The sequence below is a fragment of the Pteronotus mesoamericanus genome, unplaced genomic scaffold, assembly GCF_021234165.1.
Source record: "Pteronotus mesoamericanus isolate MK-2021 breed Mesoamerican mustached bat unplaced genomic scaffold, CSHL_Meso_final contig_221, whole genome shotgun sequence".
Classification (NCBI taxonomy): Eukaryota; Metazoa; Chordata; class Mammalia; order Chiroptera; family Mormoopidae; genus Pteronotus; species Pteronotus mesoamericanus.
Window position 1 is genome coordinate 13,661,311 of NW_026555092.1, and position 18,336 is coordinate 13,679,646.

Consider the following 18,336-nt stretch of genomic DNA (forward strand, 5'->3'; position numbering starts at 1 on the left):
GCAGTTAAAAAAAAAAATGGATGAATAGATGAATATGACAAATGAAGAAAAGTCTTTGCTGTGACAGGGAAGCCCCAGGTTTCCTCCAAGGCCGCTCTGGTGCACATTCACAGGACGCCTGCACCTATCTGGGCAAGAATGATGGCAGGGCTCCTCAGAACCTGGTCCTATCCGACCTCCCCTCCACACTGTAAAGAAGAAGAACAGGGTCTTGGGCTACTGCCTTAACGCTGGAGGCCTGGGTGCCCACTCCTAGAGGACTACGGCAGCTGCATTCCTTGGGAGCCCCGGAGCTGCTATGCTCCGACAAGGCTGGAGGGATGCCTCCTCCCCGTATTTCTCATTTCCAAGGCTTGTTTAACTCTTTTCCCCAATGGCAACGTCTCCTTGCACTTCAGGCTGGTTTTCGGTAATCAACGTTTCTACTTGGCTCAATTAGGTTTAATTATCCACTCACTCTGCTTCAGCAGCTCAGGCCCTGAAGAGGTTGTCCTATCGGAATTTCATGCAGCTGAAGGAGCCAAAGCACAGAGCGTGTGAGGTGCCCAAGGGATGGGTTGGATGAGGAAGGGAAATACCAACCCAGAGTGATGTGCCACGGGTGCAGGGTGGTGAAACCCTCCTACCGTGGAGATGACTGGGGCAATAGGAGGTGTGAGGGAGAGGGCCGGCTCTGAGTTGGGATTAGTACATGTGTTATTACCAACTGAGGATCTGAGTGCTGAGGGGCAACGGGGCCTCCAGAATCCTGTCCCGGGGCAGGCCCTGGCCTTCAGACGGTGGTGCCGTGCGCAGGTCAGTGCCTCCACAGCTCCCCCTAGTTCTTCCCATTTGGGTACCAGATCCAGCTCCTGGGGCAGGGCCTCGACTCCACCCCAACCTTGGCTAGCTGGGCTCGGAGAACAAGATTAGTAGGGATCTTGTAGAAGAAACAGACCGGATCACCAAAATCTATTGTTCTGAACGGGCAAGCGGGTGAAATCACTGCTCGTCCCAGCTCCATCGTGTGCCAGGAGGCTGAGACTTGGGGAAAGGGCAGGGCTGCAGGCCCACTCCAAAGCAGCCCAGCCCCTTTAGGCAAATAAAGAGAAAACCTCAGTGCCAACAACTTTGTCCTTAGCAGAGGCCCTGGCTCTCCCTCCCCATCTGTCCCTAGCATGTGCATGAACGGCTGACTCACAAGGGCAGGGCTCATCCTGGGGTGATGCTCATCTGAGGTAGTGGGGAAAGAGGTCAGGTCAGATATACTAGTATTTGTGACCTAACAGGTGCTCATGAAACCTTACTTGCTACTAACGTTGATGAGAAAGTGGTAGGGATGTGTTAGGAGCTAAAGGACTGAGTTAGTCCATAGTCCAGGGCTTCAGAACAAGACACATTCAGAACAAAGGCTGGTTTTATTTTCTGACAGAATTTTTTTTCATATAAAACAAAGATAAAACACATTTCAACCCCACAATATGCCAGCATGCCTTGTCTCTACAAGATGCATGCTAGACCATAAGACTAAGTAGTAAAGAGTCTTTTTAGGTGCGTTTGGTTGGGAGAAATAGAAAAAGCAAATCTTAGGGAAGCCTGGGCAAGCCCAAAAGCTGAAATGCACTCCTGGACACTAGAGCAGTCCTTGTCTTTTCAGATCCTCATATGTCTTCTTATTCACAACATTCCCACTGGAGTCTTCATACTCTTCCTGAAAAAGAAGGGGCACACTGTTAGCTAGGCCTCCTGGGAGAAGTGTCTGGAAACAATGTCTGGATACCCAGGCTCACCCTGGCCTGATCCCATGGCATCCATCTAAGACAGCCCTTCTAATTGGGGTTCCGGAAGACAATGCGGCCCCACTGCCTAAGGCATGCACTGTGTGTAATGAACTGACTTATCTCCCAGGGATCTAGAATGGTACCAGTTGTGATCCATCCTTTAGATGAAAAAATCGTTCATTCCAATCACTTTCTGTATTTAAGATGAGGAACACTGGTTGAGAAAGGCTGACCTAAGAGAAAGTTCAAAAAGTTCCCAGGAACCCTAGGTTGCTGTCCCTGAGGCCACCGCAGGGAAGGTTGAAAGGGAGGCCAAGTAGGTCAAGCTTCCCCACTTCCAGAGCAGCTCTGCTTTATTCTGTTCTACGTATCGGAATTCTACATTCCGGTGTGAAAAGAGCACTGTTACTACAAAAGGAATACTGACAACCACTGATCGAAAAGAAAAGAGCTGCTACCATACTTCATATACATGCCATCCTCATCTTTGAAATCTGCTGTTTGGGGTGACTACCTTAAGACCAAAAGGGAGGCCTCCCACCCCACAAGAGGACCAGATCTCGTCAGATGCTATCTTCAAAGCGTATCTAATGTAAGATATAGATTCTCAACCTCTTACGAGGCCCCAAGGCGGGACAAGACACTGGGTACTCCTGCTTGCCACTTCAGAATTTCGGTGGGAGAACACAACCTGTCTAAAGACACAGATCTAAAGCCTGACATATTTAACTATTACCAATAAATTAGGCTGACGTGTTAAGAGTCAATTTATAGATGTTATCACATTATATTCTATACCAGTGATTTTCAACCAGAGTGCTGCAAGAATTTTTAAAACATACAACACCTGACTCTTCAGTCAGGGGCACCGACCCCTTTTCCCTTAGATTGTTGAATAAAAAATGACAACTGCCAACACAACAATAGCTGTCCAGTGCAAATGAATCAAAATTATACCTTTTTTTTTTTTTTTTTTTGTCAGACTGGCAAAAAATATATTTCTGGTGTGCCGCAGAATTTTAGTAATTAGTTTTACATGTGCCGTGAGATGAAAAAGGTTGAACATGCTGCCCTGGACTGCACTGAGCCAGGGACCCCTTCCCACCTCCCCTCCACATGGCAGGGGCTCCATCATTCGAAGCTATTCCTGACGGCACGTTGCACCCACCTCGGTGTCGGGCTGCCACCGTTCTGACGCCTTCTGCAGCTTCAGCTTGGCCCACACTGCAGGAGGGGAACGAACGGGATGAGTATCCATTGGCTACACAGTGTTATCAACACCCCCTCCCCCCTATTAGGACTCCCCAGGGTAACCCTGCTTTTGAAATGTTTTGAACCTAAACTGAAATTTTGGTTCTGGACCACCTGTAGATAACTCCATTGCAAAACTTACCACAATCTTTGTTGTAAAAGGAAAGTTGCATCAACTATAATCAAAGACCTCTTAGAATAGGAATTGATACTCTTGAAGAAAGAAATAAATGTGATACAGCCTATGGGAATTATTGGAGAAAGTGACTTTTTTTTTTTTATTTTGAGAGTATGTTTATTAAAGCTGGAGACAGTGAAACAAGGAAGGGATGAGCACAGAGGAAGCAACAGAAGAGTCTGGGGGGGATCTGCCCTGGCTCACGGGGCAGTCAGCGAAAAGGGTTCTTGGAGGCAGGTTCAGGGGGTTAGTCCAGGATGACCTGCTGCTGCCCACTGCTCCCCTGGTTGCAAGTCTCATGGGGTCACTTAATGTTTAGGAGATGCATGGCTGCAGGGGAAGAGGAGGCTCAAAGTCTTGCATATGGTGAACAGCCCTGTTTTAAAGATTTTCTTTATTTTTAGAGGAGAAGGGAGGAAGAGGGAGAGAAACATTGATGCACATGAAAGACATCAATTGGTTGCCTCTCTCATGTTCCCAACAGAGGACCTGGCCCAGAACCCAGGCATGAGCCCTGACTGGGAATCGAACTGTCAACCTTTCACTTTGTGGGATGATGCCCAACTCACGGAACCACACCAGTCAGGGCTAAAAGCCCTGTTTTATACTCAGCATTGGGCTTTTCTCAAGGGAGAAACAGTACTTCTGACCCTCAAAAATGCAGTAATATATGACTGTTGTAGTTTTCACATATCCACAAGCTGCCCTTCAGCCTGGACACACCAGGGTATTGGGACAGTGAGCTGTAGGAGTGGCCCTTGGTCTGATCTACAAAAGAAAAAAGCTTACTTACAAGAGACAGCGTCTTCAATCTGTGTCACATTAGCAAAGTGGGCAGTGTTTGGGATGCCCAGACACCTCATGCCATGAGCGTGACGCCACTCCTGGAAGAGAGAAACAAAAGGACAATGTGAAATGCAAAGAGCTGAACACAGAGCACTAACTCCATTCCCCTCAAAAGCCCTAACCTGACCCTCTTCAAAAGCTCCCCCCAAAGGCAGCATTTCTTTTTGTGGTTCATGTTTGTAAACAGCTGGCTGTGACTGACCAGAGGCAGATACTTCAGTACTGCACTGCACTTCACCTCCCTGGGCTGGTTCATAAAACCTAGACCCTCACTCTAGTTACCTTTCAGACAGAACCTCTGTGTTAAGCCCACAGAAAAATATCAAAACTCTAACTAGTCAACTCACATACAACCCCCACCACTCAGTATGAGCAAGGGGCACGGGTGGCAGGCCAGTGCCACCTTTGTAAGTACAGGGAAAGACTGTTTAACTGGGACAAGCAAGGATACGAGGAAGAGCAGGGAGAGATGCTGATGCAAGGACAGTTTTGGCTCAGGGATGGCAAATAGCATGGGCTTTATCCTGGATGCCAATTCCAACTTGGAAGTGGTGTTGAGAAAGACTCAACAGAAAACGACTACTCAGCAGAAAAAACCCAGGACCAATTAGTAATATGTCTCTCCAAGGAGGGAAGGAGTTCATACAAATTTGCCATCCTTGCTCTAGCAAGTCTTTTCCATGCTGTAAAATTTCCTTCCAAGTACTGAGATCTGAAGGCAGAAACAAAACAAGGGTGAATCCGTTTACTAGAGTACACCCGCATGATGTCTTGTCTCAAGAATAGCTTGGTAACGGTCATCCCTCTAGTTTCTTTTTTTCAAAGAGGCAAAGGCCCATTTAAGAGTCAGAGAAGGAGGCAGTCAGCTGCTTCTTTGGTCCTGAACACTAGCAGTGGGGCAGAGAAATGACTGAGGAGTCAGGGGTGGGCTCAGACCGCGATTTTCAACCGTTTTCATCTCACGGCACACGTAAGCTAATGACTAAAATTTTGAGGCACACCAAAAAATACAGCTTTTGCTGATCTAACAACAAAAAGGTATAATTTGGGTTATTCACAAACTGATGGCTATTGTTGTGTTGGTAGCTGTCATGTTTTTGACACTCAGGGAAAAGAGGTCAGTGCCCCTGACTAAACACTCAGGTTTTGCGTGTTTTAAAATTCTCAAGGGACGCTGGTTGAAAATTGCTGGTCTAAGACGCTGGTAAGACATAAAGAAAAGTACATGAATAAGCAAGAGAAAACCGAAATGAGGTTCAAATAGCAGGTGGCGGAGCGCCCCCGCAGGCTGCTCCAGGTACTGACTGTGCAAGGCCAGCACTGGCACAGGAGGCCGAATGCCGCACGCTCGACTTTGGACCCAATCCTTCTCTGATTCTCTTAAGCCCTGGACACTAGCGACCCTTTCAGGCTGCTCCCATCCTCTTTGCTGAAGGACCTGTGTTTTATACATCAACTTCCAAGAGAAATGGCTTTCAATTCCTTACAGCAAAGTGCCGCTGGAAGGCCTTGGGACCTCGGTACGTGTAATTTCCACAAATCTCACAGTTGTAGTTGATATTTAGGCCATGAAGCTTATACAACCAGTAGGGGATGGGCTGAAAGAAATCAGAAAACAAACAGTGTTAGAGGAATCCCTGCCTCCGCTCCCAAAACGGGAAATGGGGAGAAAGATGGTAGTGCTGAGACTTACTTTGCCATCCCAGCCAAGGGGCAGGTTTTTGGGGTTATAAATGATCTCGTTCTCTTCATCCTCACTTTCACTCTCACTGATCTGCTCTTCCTCCTCTTCTTCTCGCTCTTCTCCTGTCCTTGCCTGCTTGCGTTGGACATTTTCATGAGTGAGATGTCGCTGTTCCTAAGTCAGGTCCATAAATGAAAACGGAAGTCACAGGAAAGTAGTGAAAAACAAGAAGGGAAATCTCCCGTTTTCCTGCAATCTTGCTGACCCCTCACTTCCAAGGACAAGGTTTTCTTTCTGGTAGAATAATAAAGGGAACGTCTGCTTTCCTATGACAACTCTTATCAGCAGGCCCTCTCTGGTCCCAAAGGAAAAAGTTGAAGGTGCTATGTCACTAACCTAAACTACTTACCTGAGGCTGCAGACTTCGACAGAACAACAGAGAACAAGTCCCTAACACGCTTCCTGAACCAGTCCTTCCTTCTCCGTCCCACCGTTAGTGCCCTCCCCAGAGGAGGACCTTCTAACTTGCTGAGTCTCTCCTCACTCCAGTCCAGCTTCCATATTGTTCTCAGATTTATCTGCTTTAAAACACCAACCTGACGGTACATTTTGCAGAAAAAATCTGTATTGGATTTTTACTGTTTGAAGGACAGAGTCCAAATTTCTAACGTAACTCACCAAATTGTTCACGCTTACCATTTCCTCTGCCTGAAACATTTTCCCTTCCTTTTTCTACTTAGAAAACTCAATCTCAATGTATTACAGCATATATCTCATTCCACCGCATTTGCCTGTGGGTTTTTCAAGGGCAGATAGAGGGCTGTATCATATTCACTACTGTATCCAAAGATCTAACACAATGTCTGGAAACTAACAGATATCAATAAATTATAAAAATGATAAAAATCATATCAGTACATGAGAGCAACTATGGGCAACCATTTTGTCTGGAACTGCTAAGAGAATGGTGCCACCTCGTGGCAAGGAAAGTGAGATGCTCTCAAAGGAGGGAGAAAGCAGTGGGTACACCTTATGTCAAAGGCGAAGTTAGCTTCCGGTCATCTTCAGAGGACTGGCAACTTAGACTGCTGCCCACATTAGCAAAGCCCAAGTTTACAGTGGAGACTAAGCATCCCCACAGTGCCCAGTGCCTGGCTAGCCCCTCTTATCGAAGGCACAGTAGCAGAGGGAACCAGCAGGTGACTCCATATTTATAGCTATGACATGTGGTCCTCAAACAAGGGCAGAATGAAAACATCCATGGCAACTGACAAAGGTCCATAAATAAGCTGAGCCTGAGCCTGAGCCTGAGCCTGAGCCATCCACTCAAAACACGACCTGAGCACCTATAAAGGGAAAGCCTATGAGAGCAGGTGAAAACCGCGCAAAGCTGACACTGTCGGGTGTGCTGGCTGGTCAACCACAGGGACGCTGGCCGTCTCCTCTGGGCGAGTGCTGCCCTGCTCCCTGAAAGAGAACTATTTTCCTCCTACTCCTCCCCGCCCCCCCCCACTTTCTGAGATAAATGTCCTGGTCAGGTTAGGCCTTTTTCCACCCTCAACTAACCCTCCTTTCTGAAAGAACACTCAAGGAGCAGCTTGCAGACAGATTTACAACGAACATTCTAGCCCCAATACGTTTTTCACACTCTTGTAAACATGTAAGTAATGCCTTAGTAAGTCATACCTAAAAGCTGCTGTGAGTAGCCTTTCTCTTACTTGCCTTTTGAGTGTCTGCTTCTTGGGTTACCTGCTGGGTATATCCTGGAGCTCAGGCAAAGAACCTGCCCCATTCTGAATTGAGAGGGGAGTCCATTCTCTCTGCCTAGCCTCATGGGAATTGGGTGACCTTGGGACTATCACCTGACAGCAGATACCTAAGAACAGAACGGGAGCGCACTGAAGGGCCTCGTACCCTGAGAGAACTCCATTTTCCGCTGACCTAGTTTAACACCTACTCTTCCTCTTTCATCCTAGGAAAAAAATACCCTGTAAGTTCATAATTCTCTCACTCCCAAACCTTGGAGCATGTATAGTCTCACCAGAGTCAGTTACTCACCCCAAGAATCTCTACATATTCGTAGATCTGGGCTTCAAGGAAAGCAATATCTTTGTTCCTCTCGGTGTCTCTAAGAAGAAACAAGCTGCATCACTCGAAGGGTCCTTTTAACCAATGCCTTGTTCCCTGTGTCTGAGAACACTTATTCAACAGGCGCATTAAAAATTATAAGCACACATGAAATGTGCTGTGAAAGCAAATGCTCTGTTCAGCTCAGGACTCACTGGTAAAAATCCTGAGGTTATTTCTGGGAATGCACAGAAGCTTCCTTTGATCTCATTCTAGAAGGTGGAAGGCATATATCCAGACATTTAAATTCCTATCACTAAGACCTACAAAGGAGATGTGATACAAGGAGGAGCTCCAGAATAGGCAGATTTGGGATTCTGCTACTTAGTAACTGAGAGAGTGGATACAAATACAATACAAAAAAAAAGTGGATACTTCTCATAACTTCTCTGAGTCCTTATCTGTAAACAAAAATCAGGATAACAAGTACTTTTCAGGATTGTTGTGAGAATTAGAAAAAAACACATATAAAAAGTACCCTGTATAAGCATGTGGCTCAAGAACAGATTTAACTGTCATTAGGAAAAATAAACTTAAGAAAACATTTTTTTGACCCTATCTATAGGCTATTAAGGTAACAAAGAGTCCCCAGAGCAGTTGCAACATTAGAGACTTCACCCACTCTCTCTCACCCAAGTAGGAACTGTGTGTGGTTTGTAACAGTGAAGCACTCTCTGACATTAGCAGAGAAAAGGAGCAGACTGGATCTCTATAGATCAGTCATGGTGATAAAAACAGTTTAAAATCTCTGCTGTGAAGAAAGTTCTGCACGGGAATAACACTTTAAAACTGTAAGCAGAGGCGCTGCCCCAGCCACTTACCGCTTGGTACCCTTTGACTTGGGATTTTTGGCAAACAGAGAGGTGTCAAGGGACTCCAGGGACTTTCCTTTGGTGCTGAACAGCCTCTGGGCTCGCTCTTCTAGGGTCCTAAGGAGACAAGAGGGAAGAAGGATTTCAGGATTACTTTACTGCACAGACTTGCTTTTTTTTGCCGTGGGGAGGGGGGGTGATGGAAAAAATGGCATCAGAGCCACGTAGACTGTGCAAACACAATAAAGGGGACAGTTATGATAGAAAAATCTGCCTCTTACCCGCCACACTTTAAGCCTAAAGCTAAGAGTGCAGATTTCAATCTGTCCAGACCCAGGGAGGCCAACTCCTATATAAAAAAAGACAGGTTACAACAATTTTATTTTAATAGATTTTGACAAACAACAAATGCTCAAACTTGGGTCTTTGCAGGCTGGTGGTGTGGGTGCTCCTGAAGCTGTGGCAAGACCACAGATTCCATAGCCAGTCTCCCGCACTGAGCTCAAACTCCCCGAAGGACTGACTCTGAGGTCAAGTCCACCGATAACCGCACTGGTAGTGTTCCATTACCTCCACTACAGCCGAATATAGTTTGAATTATTATTTCACAGTTTTCAAAGGATTGTACTTGGTTTAAGAGGTCCCCCCCTTTTTTTCTTTATTTTTGTAGATGTCTGGTCCCAGGAACCGGTGTCTTATCATGGTAAGCCCATAGCATCAAAACAGGAGAACTGAGTGGTCCCGCTGAGGAGGAACAGGCCAGGCCAGCACACTGGGTGAAGAAAACATACCTCCCAGGAGGAAAAAGCAGAGAGGTCAAGATGGGCTCCAGCATGTGTCAGGGCACTGCTTGTCTCTTTCTGGCAAGAGGAATGACACAATGTTTATTAAGATCGAGGTTTAGAATGAAGGCATGGAAGCCACCTAAATTACCCAGTGCTGGCTGGCTATTGTTATATACACATGTGAATAAGAATCAAATTCCTACAAGAGCAGGGCAAAACCTAAAACAACAGATGGTACATCCTCTTCCTGAGAGTTCAGGGAAACTCAAGTTTATCCCCAGGATTTGTGAAAATATATAGTAGAGATTCCTAGCACCTAATTCATGCATTTTTTTGGTCAGGAGGAACTACATACCAGCAATCACATGACTGATGAAAATCCTGGACCTAGCCAGTGGCAAGTGGACCCTGACAAAGCTCATTTCAAAGCACACAGAGAAAACCTAGCATACTGGGCAGAGACCTCCTCATGGCCACACTGACCTTAGGGATTAGCATATACAAGCCTTAGAGCAGACGTTCCATATTAAAGTAAAATAGTTAACTCCCTGGTCTGTCCTCCACCCACGCCCGCGCGGAGGCTCACCGGCCATCCAGGAAAGGTACCGTTCTCCCACTTCTTCTCAAACTCATTTTGAATCTTTCCAAAAAGTTCATTCTGATCTTGCAGGGGCTTTACTCTATCTGTGTAATCCTGAAGGTACTCAAGCAGCATCTCCAGGTATCTACATAGAGGAACAAGCAATTTAGAAAAAGCGAAGAGGGCTTCTATTTTGATACACTGTTATGCCCTGTAAAATACATGTATACTTAGAATCTTTTTAAAAAAAATAAAGATTTTACTTATTTTTTAGAGAGAGGGGAAGGGAGGGAGGAGAGGGAGAGAAACAGCAATGTGCGTGAGGAACAACAACTGGTTGCACAGCCTTAACTGCAGACCTGGTCTGCAACCCAGGCATGTGCCCTGACTGGGGAATTGAACCAGCCACCTTTAGGTTCACAGGCCAGTGCTCAACCCACTGAGCCACACCAGCCAGGGCTATACTTATAAATTTAATGATACTAGTTTTTAAAAGTAATATTACTACTTTAAAAAATGACCTTACAATTGACCTTCTTCCTAACAAGTCCTCTTGATTCTGACCTTTCCTATCTTCTTTCATCCTCACATATAATTCCAAATACTAAAGTCTTTTTTTTTTCAATCCTCACCTGAGGATATGCTTTTCATTGATTTTAGAGAAAGAGGAAGTGTGTGTATGTGGGCGGGGGGCGGGGTGTGGAGAGAGAGAGAGAGAGAGAGAGAGAGAGAGAGAGAGAGACACGGAGAGAAACATCGACTGGTTGTCTCCCGTGCGCCCTGACCTGGGATCAAACCCACAACCCTTTTGTGCTCAGGGATGATGCTCCAACAGAGCCACCTGGCCAAGGCCCAAATACTACAGTCTTAACTCACACATAGAAGATTTCACGTAAACTCAACTGGGGCTGGTGAACAAACACCACAGTGCACAGATAATGTATTGTGGAACTGGGCACCTGAAACTTGTATAATTTGGTTAAATGGTATCACCATAATATATTCAATAAAAAGGAGGAAAAACCCTTTTTTTAATTTAACTTATTTCAGGTAAAAATAAAATTTTATTTTATCACTAACCAGGGGTGTAACACAAATGAAACTTAACATCTATACATCAGACCCAGGCACCTCACTTTAGTCACAACCTGAGAAAGTTTAATTTTTCTCCATTAAACCCCAGAGACAGAGAGGTCCTTGGGTGGGAGACTTCCTTCTACAATGAGGCAAAATTAATAACAGTATGGGTGTAAGATCGCAGATGTGCTCACAGACAGGGTATTACAAAGGTTTTAAAACCATGTCATTCAAAATCCCTATCCTTCAATAAACCTAAAAGTCACCATGAACGCCTTCCACACAACAAAATTCAGAACTCTGCTCTCACTTCTTCACACTAAATAATCTAACTAAATCCAGTAGAGGCCAAGAGGCTAGTAATGCTTACCTCTTGTACTCTGCATTCTTCCTTTCTTTAGGAATGTCAAATAACTGGTCAAAGATGGACAGGTATGTGATATAATCCAGCTTCTGGAAAGAGAAAAGAAGTGACAAGAGCTTCAGTTAGGCGTTTCCACCAGGTTACAATATAATCTCCAATAAATAAAATCAAAATTGAGTGTAACCTAACAAAATAACAAGGCCTGGCTCACTTTAGTCTTTTTATGTTCTATCATTTAATTCCTACACTAACTGGGGAGAATAGCAGACATACAATTAATGCTGTAAAATAAAGATCAAGTTAATAAATGGTAAACTGAAAGGAATATTTGTTGAACACTTGCATGCCAGGCACTTGGTTAAAGACTCTGATACACACTACATCCTACAGTAAGGTCCTGGAAGGTGCCACTTAGTCACTTCCTCAATCACTTATTGAACATCTTTGGACCAAGCACACGGACACAGATAAGAACAGGACAAACATGGAACCTGCCCTCATGGAGCTTAAAGTTTAGTCACTGAACTTCTGGGACATTTCCTCACAACTCCAAGAGGAACTTCATCATACACTTTCTTGAGATCTTCCTGAGATTGTTACATTAAATTGCATCTCATGGACTGTTATTTTTTAAATGTCTTTTAAGAAAGACCTCAAATAGCCCTTTGCTGGTGAGATTGCTTTGTATCTTCCAGGTTAGATGTGCTTAACACAGGAGCAAATATATTTGAATTTTGAAAAACATTAATTTTTATGAAAGCAAAATATGCTTATATTAATAAGTATGCTTATTGTAGTCACTGTAGAAACCTTTCACGTTGAATGCGGCTTCATTCTAAGAAAAACACATTACCTCATTAATATTTCCATAACAGTTACAAAACACAAGGAAGACACTCTAATTGCTTCATGTCTAGTAGCTCCAGTCCAGCGTCCTGACTCACCCTTAGTACCAAAACCACTTTCTCCTCTCCTGGGTCTTACCTCAGAGGCCTTCAAGTTAATGTATTTGAGGTAACAGTCATGGAGATCCAGGTAACGACCGTATCCCTCTTCATCTGTGAACTCCACCAAATCTGTAGCAATCAGATACCAATGATTCAAACACTAAAGACCATTTCCTTAGACTTGGCTTTTCAAATGCACTGCTAGTTTCTTGTTTCATGAAGCAGCCCTTCACTGAAATATCCTCCCTATGTTCACAAAGTGAACAAACCCCAGCTTTCCAGGCCAGTAAAGTTGAGCTGGGCTAGCACAAAATTGAGTATTTTATCCAAGGCCAATTTAGGAGGTTAATGTAGCCCAGAGAAACCGGCAAAAAGGAAACCACTAAGAGAACGTGGCTACAAATTTCTCTGGGGCCCTGAGAGCAAACTGAGTTCTGTCATTAACTTGTACTTTTGCTAGTGTTGAATAGAAAAGTTAAATCCTACTTACTTTGTGCCTCTTCACTTGGATTCTCTCGAGCCTTTAGTAGCTCCTCAAATTCCACTGACATTGGCACACAGATCTGATGAAAACAAGAGAAAAGCTCAGGTGGATTTTTCTTTTTTAAATATTTTATTTATTTATGTCTAGACAGAAGGGAAGGGAGGAAGAGCCAGAGAGAAACATCAATGTGTGGTTGCCTCTCACATGCCCCCAACCATGGACCTGGCCTGCAACCCAGGCATGTGCCCTGACAGGGAATTGAACCGGTGACCCTTTGGTTTGCAGTCCGGCGCTCAGTCCACTGAGCCACACAAGGCAGGACTCAGGTGAATTTTTCAATGTAAGAGTTGTAACATTATAAAAATGGGCCGTATAGAGTAGGATTTCTGACACCTTATTTGGTCTTGATTTTTCTTTTTTAAAGAACATATATTAATTTTAGAGAGGGAGGAAGGAGAGAAAGGGGGAGAGAGAAAAACATTGATCAGTTACTAATCTGACCAGAGACTAAACCTGTAAACTAGGCATGTGCATGGCTGGGAATCAAACCCACCCACGACCTTTTGGTGCATGGGACAAAACACCAACCGAGCCATATCAGCTAGGGCAGTCTTGATTTTTCTTAGGAGCCTAACACTGTTTTCCATTTACCTTTTTCTTTTCCCTTCTGTATTGTTGGACTAACTAGTGCTAAAATAACATGTACTCCCAACAACTCACATAATACAAAAAAGACAAAATGAACACTCAAAGTCCTCTTTTATTAATTCTCATACAAATAAGTAACCACTGTTAACAGACTTTTTTTTTTTTTAATACTAGCCATTTCCAAAGTTTACTGCACATTAGAATCACCTAAGAGAGTGTTAAACAATCCTGATGTACCTAACACCAGTGAAATCAGAAGGGAGGGGGCCGGCATCGGTACCCGTGAAAGATCTCCAGGTGATTCAAACATGTAGCAGAATTTGGAAACCACCCCTCTATATATTTAAATATACAGGGTGGAGAAAAAGTAAGTTTACAGTTGTGAGTACATGAAACATAAGAGTTTACTCTTATATTATTTATTATTTTCCATACAAACAACTGTACGAGCCTACTAGAGAAAAGGTGAAAGGAAAATGAAGATGTGCCATTTAGATGTTCCTTCAAAAAAGAATGTGTGTGTTAGCCGCAAGCAGGTTTAGAAAATATACTTTTTGAGGTCATACCTCATTTGGGTGCTTCCGGTGGAATTCTTTTATTTGCTTGAGTCTATTATAGAATTCAGCAAATTCATTAGGTCCTGAAATGGCATTGAGCTCCTCCTTTCGTAACCTGCAATTTCATAAAAAATCCAGAGAACATGGCATAAAATCAGCCCTTTCACCATGCCTCCTCAGAAGTACTAACTCCTGGATTGGCTGTGACAGTCACTTACCCATCCTTATCGTCATACAAATCCCTCAGGTTTCCACTGACTTCCATATACCTCTGAAAGACAAACAAAACCCATCAGAACAAAGGAATCTGTACAACTATAGAGCTAAGCAACCAAGAAGGGCTCTCCAGTCAAAGCCCAGGGAAACCTCCAGAGATGTGGTGTAAAATGTTCCCGTGCTTTCGCACACCTTTAATAGACAGTACTGATTCCTGGTTAGTTTTTAAAACAAGTCAATTTAAGGGGTGGCAGAGGATTCCTATATTTACGTGCTACTGATATTTTACTTCCCCTAAAAGAGCCACAACAGAGAGCCACATGCTAAACTGCAGTTCTCACCTAAGACCTTCAAAGATAAAAGGGTTATCCAAGATGATTTTCACTTTTCCAAAAGGCTTCACTGAGCAGGGGGAAGGTGGGGGGCAGGGGCTGTGTAGAGGCGGGCAAAGGAAAGGAAAATGGGGACATCTGTAATAGTGTCAACAATAAAGTGAAAAAAAAAAAAGTCTGAGGAGTGCACAGGCTAAATAAAACATCACATAGTTTCCTTTAGATTCAAACTCAGGACAGAATAGGAATATGGTCCCTTCTCCAAAACTTTTAGGGCCAGATCTGTGTCAGAATTTGGAATATTTAAGGTTCAGAAAAGTATTATATGTTATGTAAGATTCCTAGTGGAATTTGGAACAAATATTAATAGTTCTGCAGTAAAACTTATGCATTATTTAATACATGGGAAAGATTTTGCCACCAAATAATTAACAAAACAAAAAAAATCGTTTGTTTTCAGAGAATTTTGGATTTGGGAATTTAGACACAGGACTAGAGACTTGTCATATTAATTATCTCCTAAAAATCAGAAACTCTCATTAGATCTGTTATGCCTTTCTGAACTGATTTCAAGCAAAGGCAAGACAGAGCATAGTATGAACCTCAATTTACCTGTCAGGTTTAATGAGAATCAACACTTTGATTAGTTTTCTTAAAGTAATAAACTGAACTATTCCTAGGTAAATGCAGGCAATGTAGGCACAAATGACTCAAAAGATGCATTGTTTTGAAGAAAAGAGATAATACTTTCTGCGCCTGAGTAATCGACTTCTCATAACTATTCTTTGCACATCGATGGGATACAAGATGCTAAAAGGGGAGTCCTTCCGAGTAATGAAGAATGAATGAGTTCCCCGTTCAGAGAAGTGAGGAAGGGCAGTCCAGCAACCCTAGAGCTTAGCAGCCGCGTGGACATCCCCAGGCAATCCGCGATTGGCCAATCTGGTTATATTACAGCCTGCACTCCACCTTCCCTCTCTTTCCCAGCTCATTCTGACCCAAAGAGAATCGGACAGCGGGGCACTCACATCTTGCATGGCCCGTGTGCGGTGGTCAGAGTTGATCTGGTCCCGGAGCTGAAGAAAGGCAAAGGGTGACACAAACGCCGTTAGTCGGAGTTCTGGATTGGAAAGGCCGCCCAAGGGCGGAGCTTAGGCGCTCGTCTTAGCGGCTAAAAGTAGGGGACCCCGGGGGCGCTGGGCCCCGGGAGGAGGTAACCAAGAATGGACCTCGGCAAGGGAACCCTGGAAAGGGGCGGGTCTGAGGATCAAAGAAAGCTCTCAGAGGGCACACACGGGGATGGGGCCCAGCCGCAGATGGAACCCCTACCCAGGCCCCACTCACTGTGGACTTCTTAGTGAGCATCTCTTTGGCCATGACATCCATGAGCCGTTCCTTCTCCTCATGATAGCGCCGCTGCTGTTCCAGAATTGTCTCCATCTTTACTCCGCCGCCTCAACTCAATTCAGACCACCGACTGGGACGGAATTAACTGCTGCCGCCTTGCGCGCCAGCGTTCCTACTCTGCGAGTCCGGCGGCACCAAAGTTCCGTGGTACCGGAAGTGCCTCGGGGACTGGAGGAAAAGTGAGCGCCACAAGGAGATCCAATCTGTGCTATCGAGATGGTAGCAGTGCCCTCTGCTGGCGGGGGGTGTGAGGTAGAGCAATGCCAATAGGTTTGCAGGTGCCTCTAGGGGGCATACAAAAATCCACGAACCTGTCGTTTTGCTGCGCCCTCCTGAGGCCCGCCAGGCAGGCAAGGGGAGGCTGTGTGCCCTGAGGAGTACTGAAAAGCACGGATGGGTGACTTTTGACAAAGTTTGCCCCTTCTCTGAACCTCAGTGCCCTTGTCAGTAAAATGGGGATAATAGTGGTTTTACGTTGTTTCTTTTGTGAACAAAAAGGGATTCTATAATAAAGCCTACAAGTACAGTGATGAAATGCAACCTCACAGGGTGACTTGATCATGAATTCCTAACTGGGTAGGTCATGGTGAGTAGTCATGCCACAGGCATATAACCTATTTAGTAAAGGGTTTAAGCAAGTCCTGTTCATTGTTCTTGTGCATCTAGATTGACACACCTTTGAAATACCAGAGCAGTCCTCTTTTTCAGACCCCTCTTGGCTAGCGAGTATTTAAGAGCTATGAGATTGTCAAGGGCCACCAGAGCAAGGGGCTCCAGGGATTTTTGTTGGGCAGCAACAGTCTTGGTCACTTCTTTAGTTATTTGGCAAAAGGTGGTGGATAAATTCCTAATTATATTATTAACATATGTTCTGGCACTTGGGATAATTATGTTGAGTATACTTTGTCCTATATTGTCATCATAAATGGCCAGCATTTCCCTTTTGGGCTTCATGATCTGCCTTTGGTCCTGTGGAAATGTTTTTTTGTTAAAAGAACTTATGGAGCTCTGACCGGCAGGGCCGTGGCTCAGTTGGTTGGATGTTGTCCCTGCAGGGAGAAGAGTCACTGGTTCAATTCCCAGTCAGGACACATTCCTCCTGGGTTGCAGGTTCAGTCCTGGTCGATATGCATATGAGAGGCAACCGACTGACGTTTCTCTCTCGCATTGATGCTTCTCTCCCTCTCTTTCTCCTTCCCTTCCCCTCTCTCTAAAAATAAATAAATAACATCTTTGAAAAAAGAAGAACGTATGGAAAGGCAGGGGTCCTTATGAATAAATAAAGAAGTAACAAGTTGCCCCAATAAGCAACTGTCTAAACATTGATGTGCTCATCCTTTTTTATTTATTTTTTTAAATTTTTAAAAAGAAGGGTTGGGTCTGGTTAGTACTTGGATGGAAGACCACCTGGGAATACCAGGTCCTGTAGGCTTTAAAAAAAATGTTTTTTAAAGATTTTATTTATTTATTCTTACAGAGAGGAAGGGAGGGAGAAAAAGAGAGAGAGAAGCATCAATGTGTGGTTGCCTCTTGCACACCCCCTACTGGGGACCTGGCCTGGAACCCAGGCATGTGCCCTGGACTGGGAATTGAACTGGCGATACTTTGGTTCTCAGGCCGGTGCTCAATCCACTGAGCCACACCAGCCAGGGCTTTTTTTTTTTTTTTAATCTTTTTAAAATTGATGTTCAATTACAGTTTTCCCTATTTTTCCGCCATCACTACCTATTACACCCCAGCCCTACTCACCCCCCATCTCCAACATTCAATCCTCTGATGCGCCTACCCTTTAGTTGGGGTATCTTCACCTACACCAAAAATAAAATGACCGTGGGAGGTGCATAAGCCATCCCCTCTCCCCCAAGGATTCTCATTTATGGATTCATTCATAGGTATGACTGAGAGAATTTTTTCCTGCCATGGGTGAAACCGTTTACATGCTTTTCAAAATCCATCAGGGTGGTATCCAATTGAAAGAACAAGTTTACATTATTTGGTTATATCTTTCTTTTAGTTTTGTCATACAGACATTTAGATATCAAGTAAGGAAGAGATGGGGGCAGATTTAAATTTAAAATCCGTAGAGATGACAGAGACAATGAATACTGAGACGCGGGGGCAGATGTCTCTGGTTTTCAAATCATGTCTACCTGAACGATGAAGTTGGATATGGGTTGGTTTGGGAAAACAGTGACATTAGAGAAAGTATTAAGGTTGGTAACTGGAGCAACAAGTGGCACGTATTTGTCTTTTATTGATTTAAGGTTTTGGCGACTGAAAT

At 44.3% G+C, this 18,336-nt stretch overlaps 1 protein-coding gene across 1 annotated transcript; it reads right to left on the reverse strand.

Moving 5' to 3' along the window:
- Positions 1-1,394: 1,394 nt before the first annotated feature.
- Positions 1,395-16,207, reverse strand: SF3A3 (splicing factor 3a subunit 3). Its single transcript, XM_054572002.1, has 17 exons — positions 15,993-16,207; positions 15,677-15,724; positions 14,319-14,371; positions 14,110-14,215; positions 12,902-12,974; positions 12,449-12,540; positions 11,471-11,553; positions 10,030-10,168; positions 9,450-9,518; positions 8,940-9,007; positions 8,668-8,775; positions 7,778-7,847; positions 5,729-5,893; positions 5,523-5,633; positions 3,983-4,073; positions 2,929-2,984; positions 1,395-1,690 (listed from the first exon to the last, which is right to left on the reverse strand). Exons 1-17 carry the CDS (start codon positions 16,086-16,088, stop codon positions 1,613-1,615), a joined length of 1,506 nt encoding a protein of 501 aa, XP_054427977.1. The 5' UTR covers positions 16,089-16,207; the 3' UTR covers positions 1,395-1,612.
- Positions 16,208-18,336: the final 2,129 nt, after the last annotated feature.

Excerpts from the sequence above, each read along its gene's own strand:
- SF3A3 (XM_054572002.1), bottom strand. The coding sequence starts at position 16,088 with ATGGAGACAATTCTGGAACAGCAGCGGCGCTATCATGAGGAGAAGGAA. Across the intron at positions 14,372-15,676 it reads GCACACGGGCCATGCAAGAT|AGGTATATGGAAGTCAGTGG; the intron begins GTGAGTGCCCCG and ends TTTGTCTTTCAG. Across the intron at positions 12,975-14,109 it reads ACCGGAAGCACCCAAATGAG|ATCTGTGTGCCAATGTCAGT; the intron begins GTATGACCTCAA and ends TGTTTTCATCAG.